This window comes from Euleptes europaea, chromosome 7 (genome assembly GCF_029931775.1).
Source record: "Euleptes europaea isolate rEulEur1 chromosome 7, rEulEur1.hap1, whole genome shotgun sequence".
Lineage (NCBI taxonomy): Eukaryota > Metazoa > Chordata > Lepidosauria > Squamata > Sphaerodactylidae > Euleptes > Euleptes europaea.
This window is the reverse complement of record NC_079318.1, coordinates 50,340,726-50,359,849: the sequence shown is the minus strand read 5'-3', so window position 1 is coordinate 50,359,849 and position 19,124 is coordinate 50,340,726. Positions and strand designations below refer to the sequence as shown.

General features: G+C 42.2%; 1 protein-coding gene across 1 annotated transcript in view; it reads right to left on the bottom strand.

Moving 5' to 3' along the window:
- Nucleotides 1–19,124, bottom strand: part of USH2A (usherin) — a 588,113-nt gene that overhangs the window by 508,396 nt on the left and 60,593 nt on the right. The window contains exons 7-8 of the mRNA XM_056852957.1: nt 17,883–18,104; nt 14,302–14,395 (exon numbers count right to left, since the gene is read on the bottom strand). Of these exons, the coding sequence (XP_056708935.1) occupies nt 14,302–14,395; nt 17,883–18,104 (316 nt within the window). The remainder of the gene's footprint in view (nt 1–14,301; nt 14,396–17,882; nt 18,105–19,124) is intronic.

The following is a 19,124-nucleotide window of genomic DNA, read 5'->3' as shown; positions in this document are numbered from 1 at the left end:
GCCAAGCTGGGTCTTCTTCTGGCCAATCAGTCAGGATTGAGTGCTGGAGGAATCAGCTGATGTGCGGCCGGCCGGGGAAAGAGAGAGAGAGAGGGAAATCCTCATGTGTGTGTGAGGGGGTGCTTGTGCACATTCGCTCCTTTCCGTGGCTGCAGGGGGCGCATTTTTGGGGGTACCGACCCCAAACTTTCAGGGGATATTCAGACAGGTTTTTTTAAGAGACCACCCAAGTTTTGTAAACATTGGGTCAGGGGGTCCCGAGATATGGGCTCCCCCCCTTTTTTCTTTCCATGGCTGCAGAGGGCGCATTTTTGGGTGTGCCGACCCCAAACTTTCAGCGGAGCATCAGACTAGGCTTCTTAAGATACCCCCCATGTTTTGTAAACATTGGGTCAGGCCTCCCCGAGATATGGGCTCCACCCCTTTTTCCTCTCCCCCCTTTTCCATTTTCGTGGCTGCAGGGGGCGCTTTTTGGGGGGTTCAGCCCCCAAACTTTTGTCATAGCTTCAGAGAATCCCTCTTAAGAGACCACCCAAGTTTTGTAAAGATGGGTTCAGTGGGGGCTGAAATATTGGCTCCCCCCCTTTTCTCTTTCCATGGCTGCAGGGGGCGCATTTTTGGGTGTGCCGATCCCAGACTTTCGGCGGAGCTTCAGTCAAGGCTTTTTAAGAGACCACCCAAGTTTTGTAAACATTGGGTCAGGGCCCCCCGAGATATGGGCTTTCCCCTTTCCCCTATTGGGATGAATGGATCACCCTCGAGAGATGCATACATATGGATCTTATATTGGATACAAATGGAATCATATTGGATTACCCAGCCTCCCAGCCCCTCCTGCTGGAACAGAAGACAGCCACAGTAAGACCCCTTTGGGGGCTTTAATCTATATTTTTTCTTTTCTGTGTGTGTGTGTGGGGGGAAAGCAGAGTCTGTGTGTGTGTGGGGGGAGGGAGCAGTTTCTGTGGGTGGGGGGGGAAGCCAAAGGGGGCTTTGCCGGTTCTGCCTGGGGTGTGTGTTCCCCCTCCAGTCTCTCTCTCCCTGGTTTGAGGGGGGGCTTCATTTTTATTCTTCAGGTTTTTCCTCATTCATAAGATCAGTTAGGTTATTGATGCTTGCTCAAAACTGGTTTTCAAATGGTGACTTAAAGAATGCATCTGCCTGGTCCCAAGTCCAATGCAAAAGGAGACATTCCACCCCCTCCTGCTCATTATGCATAGCTAGCTGCCTCTGTCCCTTTCCATGGTATGCAAACTCCCAGGTGTCAGGTGTTGCTATGCACTGTTGCAAAGGTTTTGCATTGCGTGCTTGTGTTGCTTTGCAGTTGTATTGTTTTGCAAAATTCTTCACACCTGCCCCGCCCTTTGCATATTTGCAAAGGGGTTGCTCTGCAGTTGTGTTGCTTTGCAAAGTTCTTAGCACCTGCCCCGCCCTTTCTCTCATCAGCTGTTTGTCGGGCCGGGAGCTTTGTGCGTGGGCGGCAAGCTCTGCGGAGAGATCCACATTAAGGGTGGGGGGGACCCCTTTCAGGGCCCATATCTCAGCCCCCCCTGACCCAATCTTTACAAAACTTGGGGAGTCTTTCAATATACGTCCTTTGAAGCTCTGCTGAAAGTTTGGGACCTCTAAGCCCAAAAATGCCCCCCCCAGAGCCGCGGAAAGGCGCGGTTGTGTTTTTAATGGCTTTATTCGGCCGAATTTTTTTCCCGAACTTTGAATTCCCGCCGAATTGAACGGATCCGAAGTGGGGGAGTTCGGACTTCGGCACGTACCGAACCCACAAGGGCCAAATTCGGCCGAATCCGAACTGTACCGAATTTTTTTTTTTTTGACAGCCCTAAGGGGCAGTGTAGAAGGCTGATCCCAGCCCACTCTGTCTGCTCGCAAATAGCTGATTGGGTGGATTTTTGCTGTTTAAAAGGCTGCACAAATGTAACCCTAATAATTGTATATTGCTTGGGAAGTGCACATACAGCACCTTGCAGATGCAACTTCCACTCCAGCAAAGATGCACCCACCTAGCTGGATCAGGACAAAAGAAGCCATAGTGGCACAGTTCTTAGGGTGCCACACTGAGATCAGGGAGACCTAGGTCCAAGTTCCCATTTGTCCACAAGAGCTGACGGGGTCACATTGGGCAGTCACTCTTTGGGTTAGCAACAGGCTTGCAGAAAAATATCTTGTCCCTTTAACAGAGGCCTATAAAGGTAGAAATGGGCAGCTAAAGCTTTTCATGGAATAGAGGTAAATACCTTCACCTGATAAATAACATCCTATTAAACCTCTCTCAAAGGGACAGGAGATATATATATATTCTCCATACAGCTGGAAACCGTAGTCCTCCTTTCACCTTAATCTACTCAAAGGGTTGTTTTGAGGAACAAGCAGAAAAGGGGAACATGATATATGCCACCCCAGGCTCCTTGGAGGAAAGGCAGATAGATAAAAGCATTTTAGGCTATCTATCTATCTATCTATCTATCTATCTATCTATCTATCTATCTATCTATCTATCTATCCATCCATCCATCCATCCATCCATCCATCCATCCATCTATTCATCTATCCATCCATCCATCTATCCATCCATCCATCTATCCATCCATCCATCCATCCAGTAACTCTACACGGAATTTGCTCAGTTACGCATATATATGAACAACTGTGCAAATTTCATGTAGAGTTACTCCAGTCTGAGACCCTTGACTTCAATGGGCTTACTCGGCACACAACAGCACTGCAAGTCATGTTCACGAATTGTTGTCAAATTATATCCAACCTTGTATGATATACCAAGAGTTTAATTCAATATCTAATTCCCCCAGGATCAGCATCAATGTATCCACTTTAACACTGAAGATTCTGGAGGTATCCATTCAGGGAGGCATCACGCCAGACTCAATTTCAAGAATGTAGTAAACTACCCTTTCTACTTGGTCACCATGCTTCTTACTCACCTAAATAGGAGCCCGTTTAATTTGCCGTCACTATTCTAGCTTGCTCTTTTTGAGATAACTCTGACAACTTCAATTTTAATTGGCTATTTGAAACTAAAACCTCATATAGATTTTCATCAGCTCAGCAAAGTAAATTGTATTCTTGTGGGATAACAACCAAGAGTGGGTTTGTTTTTTAAAAAAATAACAACACATAGGCTCCTTCCAATTCTTCGTATTACCTGGCTGTCTGGGCATCCGGTCTTTGGATATTCGAGACAGCACCTTGCTATTTCAATAAATACTTTCCACAAATTATTTTAGAAATCTAAGATCTATGGCCTGTGAAATTAAATCTGTTTTCCAAGGCTGAGTTCATGGACAAACCCATCACTACTATAGGCTTCTTGAAAAAGTTATTCAGAATTTTCCAGCTTGTAAAATTTCCAGCTTGATTCAGATAGCTTCTCTCCCCGCCCCCCTCCATTGCTATTGTCAAAACTTACCTAAGCAATCAATTCATTCTGAATTATTGTGCTTCTTATGATACTCTTGTTATGGTTATTAGAAACAAAGGTAGCATTTTAAGAGGTTTCAGTAGCGTGTGTGTATGTAAGTGTGTGCGTGTGTATTAGTTACCTGTCCCAGCCTATAATATTTAAACAAACAAAGAAAGAAAACACATCTCAAATGGTTCTTGTAGGTTATCCGGGCTGTGCAACCGTGGTCTTGGTATTTTCTTTCCTGACATCTCAAATGGTTTGTAGGGTGCAATTATATTCCTTGCTCCAAATAAGACACAAGTTCTTAATAATGTTGGCTGGATCACAACCAAGTCCTTAGATTTTTCTTTAAGTTTCTACCCAGTATAATGGTACCAATATCATTTTATTGGAATGCAATGAAAGTGAGTAGTTAACTGAAATATTAAAGGGTGTTCCTGTGCTACATATCAATATATATATATATCCTATAGCAGCCATACTGCACAAACATGAAACAAAAATATAATGTAAATACCATTTTATTTGCAATGACATGGCCTCTATACTCTTCTTCAAAAGCATATTTTAATGCAATTAGAAGTCTTTTGGTGTCATTGTTTAAAAGCAGAAATAATGACAAACACATAAATAGGATCCCAAATTAAAATAGGATATGATATGGCCCACGAAACCCATAGTTTTGTGATAGGCATAAAAAAGGCTCAAGCACTAGAATATAACACAAGCATCCTCATTTACTCTATCCTAGACAAACTTGTAATGCAAGCTATCTTCCTTTATTTTTGGTTTATTAAAACATGCCAAAGCATGGGCTATTGCTGCGATATTATCACTGTAATACCATAATCACTAAGTTCTCTATAATGAAATTGCAAGAACACACATAGCCACTTGCTGGAGCAGAGACAATATATTCTATAAGTATAATTTTACTACATTTTATACAAAGACAATAAAAGTGAATGCCCTAACTAAGAAGGAGAGAAAGAGAGAGAAATGTCTTCTGAGAAAAATCTTTTATCTTCATCTAGTAGAACAGCAAGTAACACAATTTTATAATCTTACTCATGTTCTACAAGAGAAGACAAAAGTAAATGAAGCAAGGAAGTAGCATATAAGGAAGAAAAAATAACAATTTACAAGAATGTGGTGGGTCCTGGGTTAGTAAAGCAGCCTGCTCAAGGTAATTTCTCAAGGTTGATTTTCCAAATGGCTGCCACAGTAGAAGATCTTTTCTACATCTGCAGTTATAACCTATGGTACCTTCAAAAGGAATTAGTATTCTCTGTCTCATTAGCCTGTAGACTGATCAGTAAAGTACTGCTCAGCATAAACAAAATGATGATGTTGTCAAAGGCTTTCACGGTCAGAGTTCATTGGTTCTTGTAGGTTATCCGGGCTGTGTAACCATGGTCTTGGTATTTTCTTTCCTGACGTTTTGCCCACAGCTATGGCAGGCATCTTCAGAGGAGTAACACTGAAGGACAGTGTCTCTCAGTGTCAAGTGTGTAGGAAGAGTAATATATAGTCAGAAGGGGGTTGTGTTTGAGCTGAGTAATTGTCCTGCAAAATATTATCACATTATCTTGATACTTACAGGACAATGATTTGCACATTACCTTTAATACTTTGCAGGACAATGACTCAGCTCAAACCCAACCCCCCTTCTGACTATATATTATTCTTCCTACACACTTGACACTGAGAGACACTGTCCTTCAATGTTACTCCTCTGAAGATGCCTGCCACAGCTGCGGGCGAAACATCAGGAAAGAAAATACCAAGACCACGGTTACACAGCCCGGATAACCTACAAAAACCAAAGAATGGTGATGGATTCTGGATCTGTGAAAACTCTGAACAAAACCCCATAACCCTTAAAATCATTCCATAATACTCATTGCAAAGAATTTCAAATTATTACCTCTCAATTAGTGATCTCACCAAAATTCTCCTGTAGAATCCAAATTTGCCTAGCTTGCTATACTCAGATGTATTAGAAATCAAATACAACTGATCTCTACAATTCTTCTGTAATCAGAAGCTAAAATGCATTTCTATTGGGGTTCCCAACCTCCCGGTGGGGCTTGGAGATCTCCTGGAATCATAACTGATCTCCAGAGTACAGAGATCCGTTTACAAGCAGGATATGGCTGCTTTCAAGGGTGGACTATATGCCATTATACCCCTCTGAGGCCCTTCCCATGTTCCACACCCAAATCTCCAGGAATTTCCCAACCCCAGAATTGACAACCCTAGTTTCTCTACATGCACAGAATATGCTTTCAGTTTAAATCTGCATGATACTGAGGCTTATGGTTGAATGTTTTCTGTCCCTCACCATGAGGAAGAAGGTCAATAAAATAAAGGCTGGGGAAAAACAAATAACAAGGGAACCAATTAAAAAAGACTTTGCAAAGCTGGGTTAATAGGGCTGAGAAGCTTTCCACAGCTGTTCCCCATCCCACCCCCAAAGCTCCAGAGCTTTCCTGGATTTACCAACAGTTATCTGGAGTCTTAAAAATTGACCTGTGGTAGTATTTACTTCGCTCTGTCAAAAAGTTGAGTGACTATGACTTGGTCAAAAATAAACTTAAGTTGAAAGTACAATTTGCACACGTGCAGATTTTCATTTTACATTAGAACTGAGTATTGAATGCTTTTGTAGTGTTATCTAATGAGGAATCAGTTTTGAATCAGAGAGGAGTTTGCCTAACACTTAATTTCTGTGATAGATGGCTTCCAGATCTGCCATCCAGGTGTCATAGCCCATTCCTGATCTCCCAAAGTGTATTAAATTCCTAGGGTTTCCGGCCAATGAGAGGCCATGGGTCTTCCATAGAAGAGAGAAGGGAGGTTGGGGGGGGGGGGCTAGAATATGAGGAAGGGAGTCAACTTGTCAGGGCTCAGGCAGATTTACACAGAAGTAGGGATCAGACAGGAACAGGACTAGGTATCCTATGTTAGGCAGGTTAGGGAGGCAGTAGGTTGGGGATGGGTGAGAGGTAGAGCTGTGCATATCGATAAACTTGAACCGAAAATAAACCCAAAATTAGCCGTTTCAGTAAATTTTGGGTTTACTGAACGCCAAAACCTGGGATAAAGCTGAAGCTGAATACGCGATTCCTGAAAAAGCTGAATAGATATTTGGCATTTCAGGTTCGGCTATTCACCTTTGCCCAGAGAGGCATAGCTCTGTGCCTTCTCCCCTTTTTCTTTTCTTTTTTTTTTTTGAATGGTTTTGTTAGGGCCCCATAGTTGGGGCCCTTTTGAGATAGGGTTATTTAAAAGACGGGGCTGACCCATATACCCTCCAACTAAAAGAGCCGGCTTCAACAGCCACCCACCAGGCTTCTGAAGGAGATTTCTTCATCCACATGGATGAGCAATCTCCTTCAGACAGCCCCCATGGTCATGACTTCAGCCGGCTCTGATATCACCACCACCATCCCATGAAAACCTGCTTTCCAAAAGAAGGTTGACCTGAGTAGAAGCATTGTTTCCCCGCACTATGACCATCTCTTAGAATCAGATTTTTCATGACCACAATAAAGGACTGTTCACACTATGTTTTCCGTGCCTTATTTCTCTTGCATTTAAGCCTTTTTCCACTGTATGGAAGCTAATTTGCATAGACATCATGCAAAGCGACCCAGAAACGAAGGCAGTCCCCAGACTTTGAGGAGCCAGCCAAGCAATCAGCTTTTTCCATCAGTCCTTGGCAACCTAAAAACCTGAACCTGAAAATGGATGGACTGTTCAGCTTGCAAATGCCTGAAGGATGGGGCAATCCCTTTGGAGGCCCATAAAATTGGACCATCTAAGGAGAGTCCCTTGCAGCCACACTGCAAATTCAAGGACTATGCCTCCAAAAATGTCTCCCCAGGGGCTTGGAAAAAATCCCATCAACTATAATGGGCCTGAATTTTTCGGTAAACCTGAAAATAAGCCGAATACTGAAATTTACTGGTATGGGTATTTGGCTTATTTCGGGTTTACTGAAAAAACTCAGGCCCAATAAACCCGAACCCGAAATTTACCCTCAAAATCATTTTGTACAACCCTAGTGAGAGGAGCAGGGGAGACTCCTGAGACACCAGCTAATCTTAGCTTCAGGGTCTGAGTCAAGGGGTGACCAGACTGGGGAAATGTAGGGACTGAATTGATAAGATCTGCACATCTAGTATCTCTTACCATTTTACTCTGAAGGAAAGATGATTTAATTGATCTAAGTATAGTCACAGATTAGGTAAACAAATCAAAAACTGTAACATCCAGGGAAACAATCTATAGACACTGACCTCTCCAAAAATAAATCTGATAAGGCATTGACACCTTTAATTTAGTTTGATTTCAGAAAGATTCCTGGGTCTGAAGAAAGTGCTTAGTGAACTTCAGCTCATATTAAATATTTAAAATTAATCTCCACAAAGTACCACTTCACAATACTTGTTCTAATTAAAAGGACAGTGTCAACTTGAATTTTTTAAAAAGTTATTTTAGAAACTTTATTTTTGTGATAGGCTATCGTTTCAACAGTTTCAACAGTAAGTGTTTAAAAAGAGATGCATCTCTTTGATCTTTTGTTTACGGTTTCAGTCTTTGGAGCATACACACACACACACACACACATGTGCCAAAATAATTTACTCTCTTTCCCCAAACCTTTTTACATATACACCTCCTTTCACTCATTTTCGATCTTTGGTATAATTATGCTGTTCAGTACTCTCAAACTTACTCTCAAACTAAATGCTGGAATGGTTTAACCATCATATTTTTCAGATTGCTAAAAGCAAGTCACAATGTCTGACAAAGCCTTTAAATTATGGGGGTTTGTTTATATATGGAAATATTTACTTTACTACAAGCAGCTGTCACTGGAAGATCAGGACAAATGTAAAGTGGGGAGGCTTCAGAAAAAGTTGCATAGGATGGAGCCAGAGATTGTAAAGCAGTAAACAAGCAATCCTGTAATAGTCTAGAACAGGCTTTGTGATGTCAGTCATGGCTGAGCTAAACAAGCGTAGGGGCTGTTGCCCAAATGAGCTGATCCATGTCCAGTCACTCCCTCCTCCAGTACTACTTGTTTACAGTTGTAATATCATCATGTTGTGAGCTTCCCCAATCCCACCAGCAGTCAGGAGCATGTTGGCCCTTTAATTTACAAGGAGGAGTCCCAGGGGACCTGCTGCTTTGGAGGACCACTGCCTCTTCTACTGCTTTAGAAAAACATCTTTGGTATGACCAGCAGCCCGCTATATTCATTTGGGAACAGAAACTTGAGCTCTGCTTTTGGCTCTGGGAGACCTGCTTGCTGTTTTTTTCAGGTGCATCCAAACAGGTCAGTTAACAACTGGCTCTCTGATTACAACTGGAGAGCAAGACAAAAGCCAAACCAGTGAGTGATCAAGCATCATTGCTTGAAACTAGCCTAAACAGTAGGGTCTACGTCAGGGTTATAAGTAACCATTTGCATGGTTGCTTGTCACAAATAAGGATCTCCAGAAACAACAAGGCCAGTAATTATTCACTTTGGTTCTTTTGTACCACAAAGATTTTTTGCTTACCTCAGAACGCCCACATAAGGAGTAAGGGGTCTATGGTAGAATAGGTAATCCTTCTAACATCCTGTGGCAAAAGCCATAGTAATGGCTTGACAGGGAGGCATCTAGCCATAAAGAACCACTGTAGTGGCTTGGCTGATGGACATCTATTCCAAAGAATAACTGTAACAACTTGGATGCCCAGGAAGACTCCCAGCAGCAACAAACCATGGAGATGGCCAGTCTATCAAGTGGTCAGATCTCACATCCTCACCTACAGCAGCAAAAAGCTCATAATCAGGAGGCAGGTGTTAGCCCCTCCACAACATTTGTCATTCCTTCTACTACGATTGCCAACTCCAGGTTGGGAAATTCCTTGATATTTGGGGAGTGGAGCCTGAGGAGGGCAAGGTTTGGGAAGTCAAGAAACTCAGCAGGGCATAATGCTATAAAGTCCACCCTCCAAAGCAGCCATTTTCTCCAGGGGAGCTGATCTTTGTAGTCTGGAGATCAGTTGTAATTCCAGGAGATCACCAGGCCCCACCTGAAGATTGGCAACACTACTTTCCACTTATGGTGAATCACTTCACCCAGAATTGCAGAGTGCTGGATGCAAATGCTTAAAATAGATAGATGGAGGATCTAGTAACAATCCTCATATCAGGGGCACAGATACAGATGAGTGCCCAGGGATAGACGTGCGATGCAGAGCTGTGCACCTTTTCAGTATTTTGCAGGTTCAGGTTTAATAAACCTGGAATTTTTTGAAAAATCCGAAAAACCAAATGTAGTGGATTCAGCTTTTTTGAAAAAAAATCAAAAATTTTCAGGTTTATTAAACCTGAATCCCAAAAATGTGCAGCGCAGAGCTTCAGTTCTGTGCTGCTGGGATGTTCAGATGGAGCTAGTAGGCATTATGGATTTGACTCAGTCAAGTAAGGGAGGAGGAGAGAGAGAAGGGAAGGGAAAAGTGGCAGTGGGGACAAAGCAGGTCTGAGTAATGCTGAAAACAATTCAGCATTATTCAGGATCAGCTTTTTGGGCTCCCTTTAAATGCTGCCATTTTTTTACCAGTAAACCCCCCCCCCATACAGAAAAAATATTTTTCAAGGTTTTTTTCTGGTTCCATTTTTGCTGAATGCAGGCCCCTAATGGAATGCCCATCATGAATAAAATAAAGGTATGCAATGCAGATCTCATTTGATAGTAGTATTTAGAGCTGTTGAAAAATAAATTCGGTATAGTTCAGATTCGGCAGAATTCGGCCCATTTCGATTCGGGATATGCTGAAGTCCGAACTCCCTCAATTCGGATCCGTGGAATTTGGCACCTAGTTTGAGTTCGGGGGGAAATTCGGCCAAATAAAGTCATTAAAAACGCATTCGCGCCTTTCCGTGGCTCTGGGGGGGCATTTCTGGGGGTAGAGGTCTCAAACTTTCAGGGTAGCTTGAGGGGACGCTTTTTGCAAGAACCCCAATTTTTGTAAAGATTGGGTCTGGGGGTCCCGAGATAAGGGGCCCGGAAGAGGTTGCCCCCACAAAAAATCGCCCACAGTGACAGGAATAAAGCCACTTAAAGCACATTGGTGCTTTTCCGCGGCTCCGGGGGGGCATTTTTGGGGGTAGAGGTCTCAAACTATCAGGGTAGCTTCAGATGAGCCTTCTTGCAAGAACTCCCAAGTTTTGTAAAGATTGGGTCAGGGGGTCTCGAGATATGGGGCCCGAAAGGGGTCTCCCCTTAATGTGCATTTTTTATTCCATTTACAGCACACATTCGAGCCACTCCATGGCTGCAGGGGGCGCATTTCTGGGGGTGCAGCCCCCAAACTTTCAGCATAGCTTCAGATGAGGCTTCTTGCAAGAACCCCCAAGTTTTGTAAAGATGGGATCAGGGGGTCCAGAGATATGGGTTCCCCCCTTTTCCCTATTGGGATGAATGGGATCAGTAGATCCTATGCATCTAGAGAGCAGAAAATCCAAGGCAAAACCTCCCGTGCTAACCATTGCAATGCAAAGCAACACACGAGCGAGCATGGAAAGGAACAGAGGCACACTAGGCTAGCTATAGCAAAAAGGAGCAGGTGACTTGGATTGTGAAAATGTATTGTGAAAGTCAGATTTTGCAAAAACATTTTTGAGTGAGCAGCAAAACAGACCGTGCAAAAAAAAAAAAACAGTTTGTATTTTCTGCCCTGCTCCTTCTTCTCATGGTGGAGGGACGCTCCCCCCTTATGCAAATGACCCCACCAAACTCAGGCAAGTCTCACCAGCACCACCCCCTACCTCTCCAACCAATACGGCGCCGCAGTGCACCCCCGAAACGGGGAAAAAATCCAAGACGCAGGGGATCTCACGCAAGCCGCCCCATTGCACTCAACCCCAGGCTAGAGGCAAAAACAGTGAAAAACACCAAGGAGGAGGCGTGGCCTGGGTGCCGAGTGGAGAGAGACTCGCTAGCCACCGCACAGACTCAACTTTAAACTTTAAAAAAAGCAGTACACACATTCCCACAGAGGTGAGCGGTCACACACCCCTCGGCAGATGGGTGAAAGCCTCCTTTGGCTTCCCCACCCACAGAAACTGCCCCCCCCCACAGACTCTGCTTTCCCCCCCACATATACACGGGAAAAAATTATAGATTAAAGCCCCAAAAGGGGTCTTACTATGGATGTCTTCTGTTCCATCAGGAGGGACTGGGTAATCCAATATGATTCCATTTAAGCACGGGAGGCTTTGCCTTGGATTTGCCGCTCTCTAGATGCATAGGATCGGCTGATCCCATTCATCCCAATAGGGAAAAGGGGGGAACCCATATCTCTGGACCCCCTGATCCCATCTTTACAAAACTTGGGGGTTCTTGCAAGAAGCCTCATCTGAAGCTGCGCTGAAAGTTTGGGGCTGCACCCCCAAAAATGCACCCCCTGCAGCCACGGAATGGCTCGAATATGTGCTGTAAATGGAATAAAAATGCACATTAAGGGGGAACCCCTTTCGGGCCCCATATCTCTGGACCCCCTGACCCAATCTTTACAAATCTTGGGGGTTCTTGCAAGAAGCCTCATCTGAAGCTACGCTGAAGGTTTGGGGGCTGTACCCCAAAAAATGCACCCCCTGCAGCCACGGAAAGAGCGAATGTGCACACGCACCTCCCCCACAGGGATTTCTCTCTCACACAAACAGATACTCTCTTTCTCTCCCTGGGCCACGCAGCAGCTGGGCTCACGTGCTCAATCGCGACTGATTGGCCAGAAGAAGACCCTGCTTGGCCACCGATTGGCCGCGAGAGAATGCTGCTTACTAACTGACGGTTATGCTGCTGCGCCGAACCCCGAATTTGCCAAATTTATTCACCGAACACCCCGAACTCGCCAAATTCGGCTCCCCGTTTTCCAGCCTTTTTTCAGTTCGGTTACATCTGAACTAAAAACCGCCGAATCGGGGGAAATTCGGCTGTTTTTCAGTTCAGGACGAACCGAATCGACAGCCCTAGTAGTATTCAAGTTCAATGTTACATATATATACATATATGTTCTGAACCATCTAGTACAGATATGGCACATTAATCCATTTATTGTAAGTGTTGTGTTTAGTGTAATATTTATTCTTTTTTATGTATGTGAATACTGTTAGAACGTTGTGCATAGAATACACTTTCACACGTTAGCATTCTCAGAGCCATCGTGCTGTCATTTGGGTAACATTAATCCATTTGTCAGCCAAATAATATAAATTCCTTCCCTATTCTGTTCTGTATAGATTGTCAAACTTTAAGTTGAAAGATCTTAGGGGCAAGGGCCTCATGTAGAACAGTTAATAACAACATCACAAATCAACAAAATTGGAGCATTTTATGTTAGAAAACCCAATAGAACAAAACAAAGCCTGCAAGAAACTATGTTTGCCATGGGCTGTTCAAGTGCTCTCAATGAAAGGAACTTCAAAGATTGTTTTGGCAGAGGGATAATGAACAAGGTTCTACAGGGATACTACATCTGTGCCCTCCTTCTTCCGTTTCTCTAACATTTGGCAGAGTGAGTAAAAAATATCCTTTTCCATACATTTCAGTGTCAAGAACTGGAAAATTATCAAGATTTAACTTTGGCATGCCTTGCCAAATTGACTGAAATGTAATTCACAAGACCTCTGTTTATTATTATTTTAATGGCTAGTAGGGCACAGTGAAATTGAGGCCATTTTGTTCTTTATGAAATGTATCAGGTCATCAGGAAAAGAAATACAGTGCTTAGCTTCTGCTTCTAGCTGCTTCTAAACCCCCATGATTGAAGACAGAACAATTTAAAAAATAACACTGGAATTTGCTGATAAGTAATATGCTTTCTGAACATGAAAATAACCTGTGACGTTTTCAGAAAGAAAGTTTCATTGAAAATAGATAATCAATCCAAAATAAAATGCAGACCATTCGCTGAAAGGCAACTGTATGCGCCTCTTGTACAACAATCTAGTAGCTCTGTTCCTTGTGCACATGGGAGGGGATGGGTTGTGTTCCTAATAACCACTACCTAGATATGCTCATTTTATAAGGGTCTTTCCTACAGATTATACAAATCATGTAAATGTATAACAAAGATGAAAAATATGAAAACTGCATGAAAGGTAATGTAGTACAGACAGTATTTTCATCTGAAATGTTTTAAATGCACACATATAATTTACATGCATGCCTTTCACCAACAATTAAACATATCATTTTCACAAGCTCTTGTTGGCAAGCTTTGAGCAAAGATACAAGTTATCTGATCACCGAATTCTTGAAGGTGTTCATTATTCCATGTCAAAATTGCTATTTCAGAAGAGAGAACATTCCCACCAAAAGACAAACCATCAAGTATGAAAAATTACCTTCCACATGAGACAATGCATAGTGTGATCCCTCTCCCCTCTGGTAAGTGTTACAACCTTCCCAAACCTTCCTAAAACTCTCAAAAAGACAGCGAGGGAGACCACACTGAGTATTGCCTCCTTTAAGGCAATAACATCACTTGAAATGAGATAATCCACTGCAGAATATGCATGCCTTCCCTCATTTGGTAACTAGTTTGCCAAAAGAGGAACAATACAAAAATTGCAATATTCATTCCCTCCTTTAAAGCAGCAACTATCTATTTAAAAGCTGGACTTGAAAATTTTTGCTTCTGTTTATGTGTCCTAGAAAATTTCCAAAGGGGGGGATTTTTGCTTCAGACAATTTTTTTTAAACCAGGACTAACATGAAGCATTTGCCTTTAATTAAAATTTGGGATTTCCAAAGATTCACATTCTGAGAACCTAAAATGTTTAGCATAAAAGAACTTACATTGTTGCCTTCTGTGTAGCTTTCTTTGGAGCAAAGACATTTGTAGGGGTTAGCACTCGTGTCACAGAGATCGGCGTGGCCATGACAATTACACCTGCATTCAAAATACAGCTATTTAGAAAACAGCATTGATGTACCATTTGAAATAGTTTCTCTCTTATTTGTACATGGTCATAAATGTAATTGTCTGCTTCTCTTAAGAATAACCATCACAGAAAAGAGCATTTTGAGTGCAATAACCATTTCATGTTCTTTTCTATTCAACATTTATAAATGTCAAGTGAATGCTGCTTTCCAAGGGAGTAAATTGACAGGATGGGGTTGTAGACCAACTATTAAGTGATCAAATGTGCATTTATGTGCTTTCATTACATACTACGGAGATGTAAGGCCTTAATTATTAATTACAGAGAGCACCTGTGTTTTCAACAGTAACCTTTTCATCTGTAACAATATGTACATTTGTCTTAAAATCATTCAGGACATCTATTTATTATTTATAACATCCTTATACTGCTTTTCTTTTTCAGCAATGTCCAGTGAGAATAAAGTAAGACAACTATATAAAAAAAATATTTAAAACAAGTATATGCCGCCTTTCTGCCCAATTAGGGACCTCACAGCAGCAAGCAATACAACATACACGTACATACATGTGTGTGTGTGTGTGTGTGTGTGTATCTATATCTATATCTTTATCTTTATCTATATATATATAATCAGCAATTAAAAACAGAAAAGAAGAAAGGTCAGTTGGGATACACCAGACGAAACAAAAAATGTTCACCCACTGGTGGAAGACAATGATCAAGGAGGATAGATAAAACTCCCATAACTTTGGTGCCACAGCCAAGAAGGCCTTCTCTCAAGTTGCCACTCCCTAAAGATAATCATAATGGTTGGGTAGGTTCGTATTGGAGTAGGCAGTCCTTAAGATATGCAGGTCCCAGGCTTTATAGGACTCGATTGACCATAGCTCAGTGATAGAGCATCTGCCTGGCATGCAGAATGTCCCTGGTTCAATCCCCGGTATCTCCAGTTAAAGCAACGAGGCAAGTAGGTGATGTGAAACCTCTGCCTGAGACCCTGGAGAGCTGCTGCCAGTCTGAGTAGACACTACTGACTTAGATGGACCAAGGATCTGATTCAGTATAAGGCAGCTTCATGTGTTCAATGCAGTAAAAATTAACCATGACTTTATTTCTACAAGAAGTGTTTACCCCATCGTGAAACTGTGCCTGGATTCAAAGTCAACATAGATGTGCCACTGGGAGATCCAAGAATGGCTTTCACATAGTTTTTAGGCATAAAATCTGCCACAATGTGCTCAGATTCAGATCAGGGATTTGATGTTGAAGGAGTTGACCCTCCTATGGCTGCAATCCTAAAAACACTTTCCTGGAAGTAAGCCCCATTAAATAAAATGAGACTTACAGCCCATTCCTTAAGGGGAGACTGTTAGGCAGCAGCCGGGAGTGACACAGCTGTGCCGCCTCCACAGAGGCTTCCCAGCTGCAAAACAAAAATGATAAAGTGATGAAAATTTTAAAAAGAACCTGTGTAATTCCTCCATGGAGTTACATGGGGCTACGCGAGAAAATAGCTGGCGTAGCAATGCTGCAGCATCAAGGGGTGCTCCTGGGACAAAAGGGGTCTGGAAGCTGACTAACATCGGCTCTGCCCCTGAGAATGCCCCTCACACTGGCTTTCCCTTCCAAGATTTCCCTCAGTGGCTCCTCGGCACCAGTGTGTTTGCCCCCACACTGGCATCTGTGCCACTTTGGTAAAGTGGCACGCAAGCTGGCGTGAGGTCACACTGGTTCCTGTGGAGCTTCAGCCTCCCTACTTCAGGAATGCATGGTCACTCCTGAGCCCCACCTAGGATTATTCCCCATGTCTTCCCAATTAAAACCACCCCCACAAAACCATAATACTGTCCAAAATAAAACCACAAGCCCCATAACGGCTATATGTGCGTGTAAAGTGCCGTCAAGTCACAACCGACTTATAGTGACCTAACAGGGTTTTCAAGGCAAGTGATTAAACAGAGATGGTTTGCTAAAGTCTTCCTTGGTGGTCTCCCATTCAAGTACCGACCTTGCTTAGATTCTGAAAACTGGCAAAATCAGACTATTACACCATTCCACAACCTTTATGGTTATATAAGTCACTATATTTAAACTATAAAAGCTTTGTAACCTGCCTTATCTAAATAATTAAGATAAATTTTTTAAAAATCCTATGCCCATTCCTTACTTCAATGACCACAATTTCATTTTGCTTGCGGGGAAAAAAAAACCCTGGTTTATATTCTTTTTTTTAAAAAAACATTTTTTTAAAAAAGTCCACATATTTCACTAGACACTCAGTCATTACTTAATTTGCATTTTATTTACAGTGTGTAATTATGTCGTCAACAAGACTACTGACTTAACATATACAATAAAGTTGTCAGTCACAGATAATGCAACACTTTCATTGACAGAAGCCTCATTTTAAGGGGAAAAACTCACTAAGACAAAGAGTTTAGTTCATTATTAAGACCATTACAACTGCCATGTTGGGGATTCCACAATAAAACTTAGGAGTGCCACCAGAGCAAAGCTTCAATCAGGCTTTCAATTGTGCGCACTGATCGGTGAGAGGCAGCAAAAACAAAATATTTTTTTAAAACCACAGGTTGTTGTTTTTCTCAATAATGTTAGCTATTTATTTGATAAGGGTCAAGAACATTTTGAGTCTGAAATTAACACAATTGTGCCACTTCGTCTCTTAATTTTGTTCAAAACCACAATAATTTGTTGACCAACAATATCATACGATATGGTTGGAGAGCAGGAGTGGTGTAGCAGTTCAAGTGTTCAACGAGGATCTGGGAGGCCCAGTTTCATATGCCCACTCTGACATGGAAGTCCGTTGGGCAGACGTAGGACAGTCACTCTAGCCCATCTAATATTTTAAGTTGCTGTTGTGATTGTGGTTTATCTAGTGAATGGTCAATGATTATGACTATTATTGTTTATTGTATTGTATCACAGTCCGGCTGGATGGGCAGATTATTTTAACCTTTTGCTTAATTTCAATAATGTGGTATATTTTATATATTTCATATTTATTTGCATTTTATATATTCTGTATATTTCTGAGCCTGATAGGGGCCCTGGTTTGTTCATCTTGGGTTAGTGCAATTTGATTTTGATTGTGAGAATCTGTATGAGATGTCTTTTGAACTATGCCTATTAAAGGTTAATGATGATGACGACGATGTAGGTCACTCTGCCAGCCTAACCTACCTTGCAGGGTTGTTGTGAGGATAAAAACAAAGGAGGGGAGAATGATGTTGTAAACTATTTTCGGTCCCCATAGAGAAGAAAAGCAGGGTATAAATATCCAAAATTAAATTAAGGCACACAATGCAGCCACCTTGCTGGAGCTATGCAGGTAGGGGGTGCCTACTAGGGGACCTCCTGAAAATCCTGTGCATGCCCCCTCGTATTTCCCAGAAGAAAGCAGGGTTTATAAAGCCAATATCTTAACACTTTGTCCCCTGATTGTTCACTTTTAAAAACGGAGTCGCTTACCTCCCACTGATAGTAATTTCATCTATTCCATAGTATCTATGTTTAAAATTAACCCAAGGCACAGTGGTGTGATACTGGTCAAATAAATGTATCTTCATTTCTGTGGCTTTTACAAACTCTTGAAGTGCAGGGGTATTGTAGAAATCATTGTACCCTGGCCGACAATTTGGTTCTGGTGTGAGAATGCTGAAAGTAATATTTCCACGGGAATACGGTGTCATGCTGTTTAAAAAGAAAAACAAACCAAAATATCTGTCTTTAGATACTTAACCAGAAATGCACAGTACTGTTCACATACTCAAAGCAGACTGGAGGAAAATGTCATGTGAATGAAATCCACAGGGACTACTAATTTTTTTTAAAGAATCAAAGAAATACAGTTCTGTGTTCCTCAATCTAAGCTACCACTTAGATATAAAGGTGCTTTCTGCGATGAGTTACCAATCTGAAAGTGGAAATGTGACACATAGGTTTGTAAATAGGCTGTCATCAAATATTTCTCTGCAGCTCTAGTAGCTGCAAAGACGACATGAAGGTGGAACAATTACATCAGAACTTGTGTTACCTGACAAGTTTTTCAGAATATATGAAATAATATCTGTGGGAAATGATGCTGTCAGGAAAGGGTTATCTTGAACTGTCTTTCTCTCATACTTGGCAGAGAAACAGAAATCTTGAGTCCAGTCCTACAAATCAGAACACCTCACCTCTTTTCCCTTGACTGCGTAGAAGTGGCCCTTACTACCTGATCCCAGACTTTGCGGCAGGCATGCCAATAAAGCTCATGGATTGGTGGAAGCAAAGGAGAGCATTATGAAAGGGTTGAGGATAGGGTTGCCAGGTCCCTCTTCACCATCAGCAGGAGGTTTTTGGGGGTGGAGTCTGAGGAGGGTGGAGTTTGGGGAGGGGAGGGACTTCAGTGCCATAGAGTCCAATTGCCAAAGCGGCCATTTTCTCCAGGTGAACTGATCTCTATCAGCTGGAGATCAGTTGTAATAGCAGGAGATCTCCAGGTAGTACCTGGAGGTTGGAAACCCTAGTTAAGGATGACAGGAATATCCCATTGACTGAGGCCAGTAACCTGATCTCTTAATTCAGAAAACTAATCCCATATGTCTTCCTCACAAGTATATAAAAAGCAGGATTGAGCTTAGTTTATTGTTGTTAAGGTCATAGACCAGTACATGTGTAAAATACAGTCTTAAACCAACGCTTATAAGAGTATTGAACAGATTTGCCCAG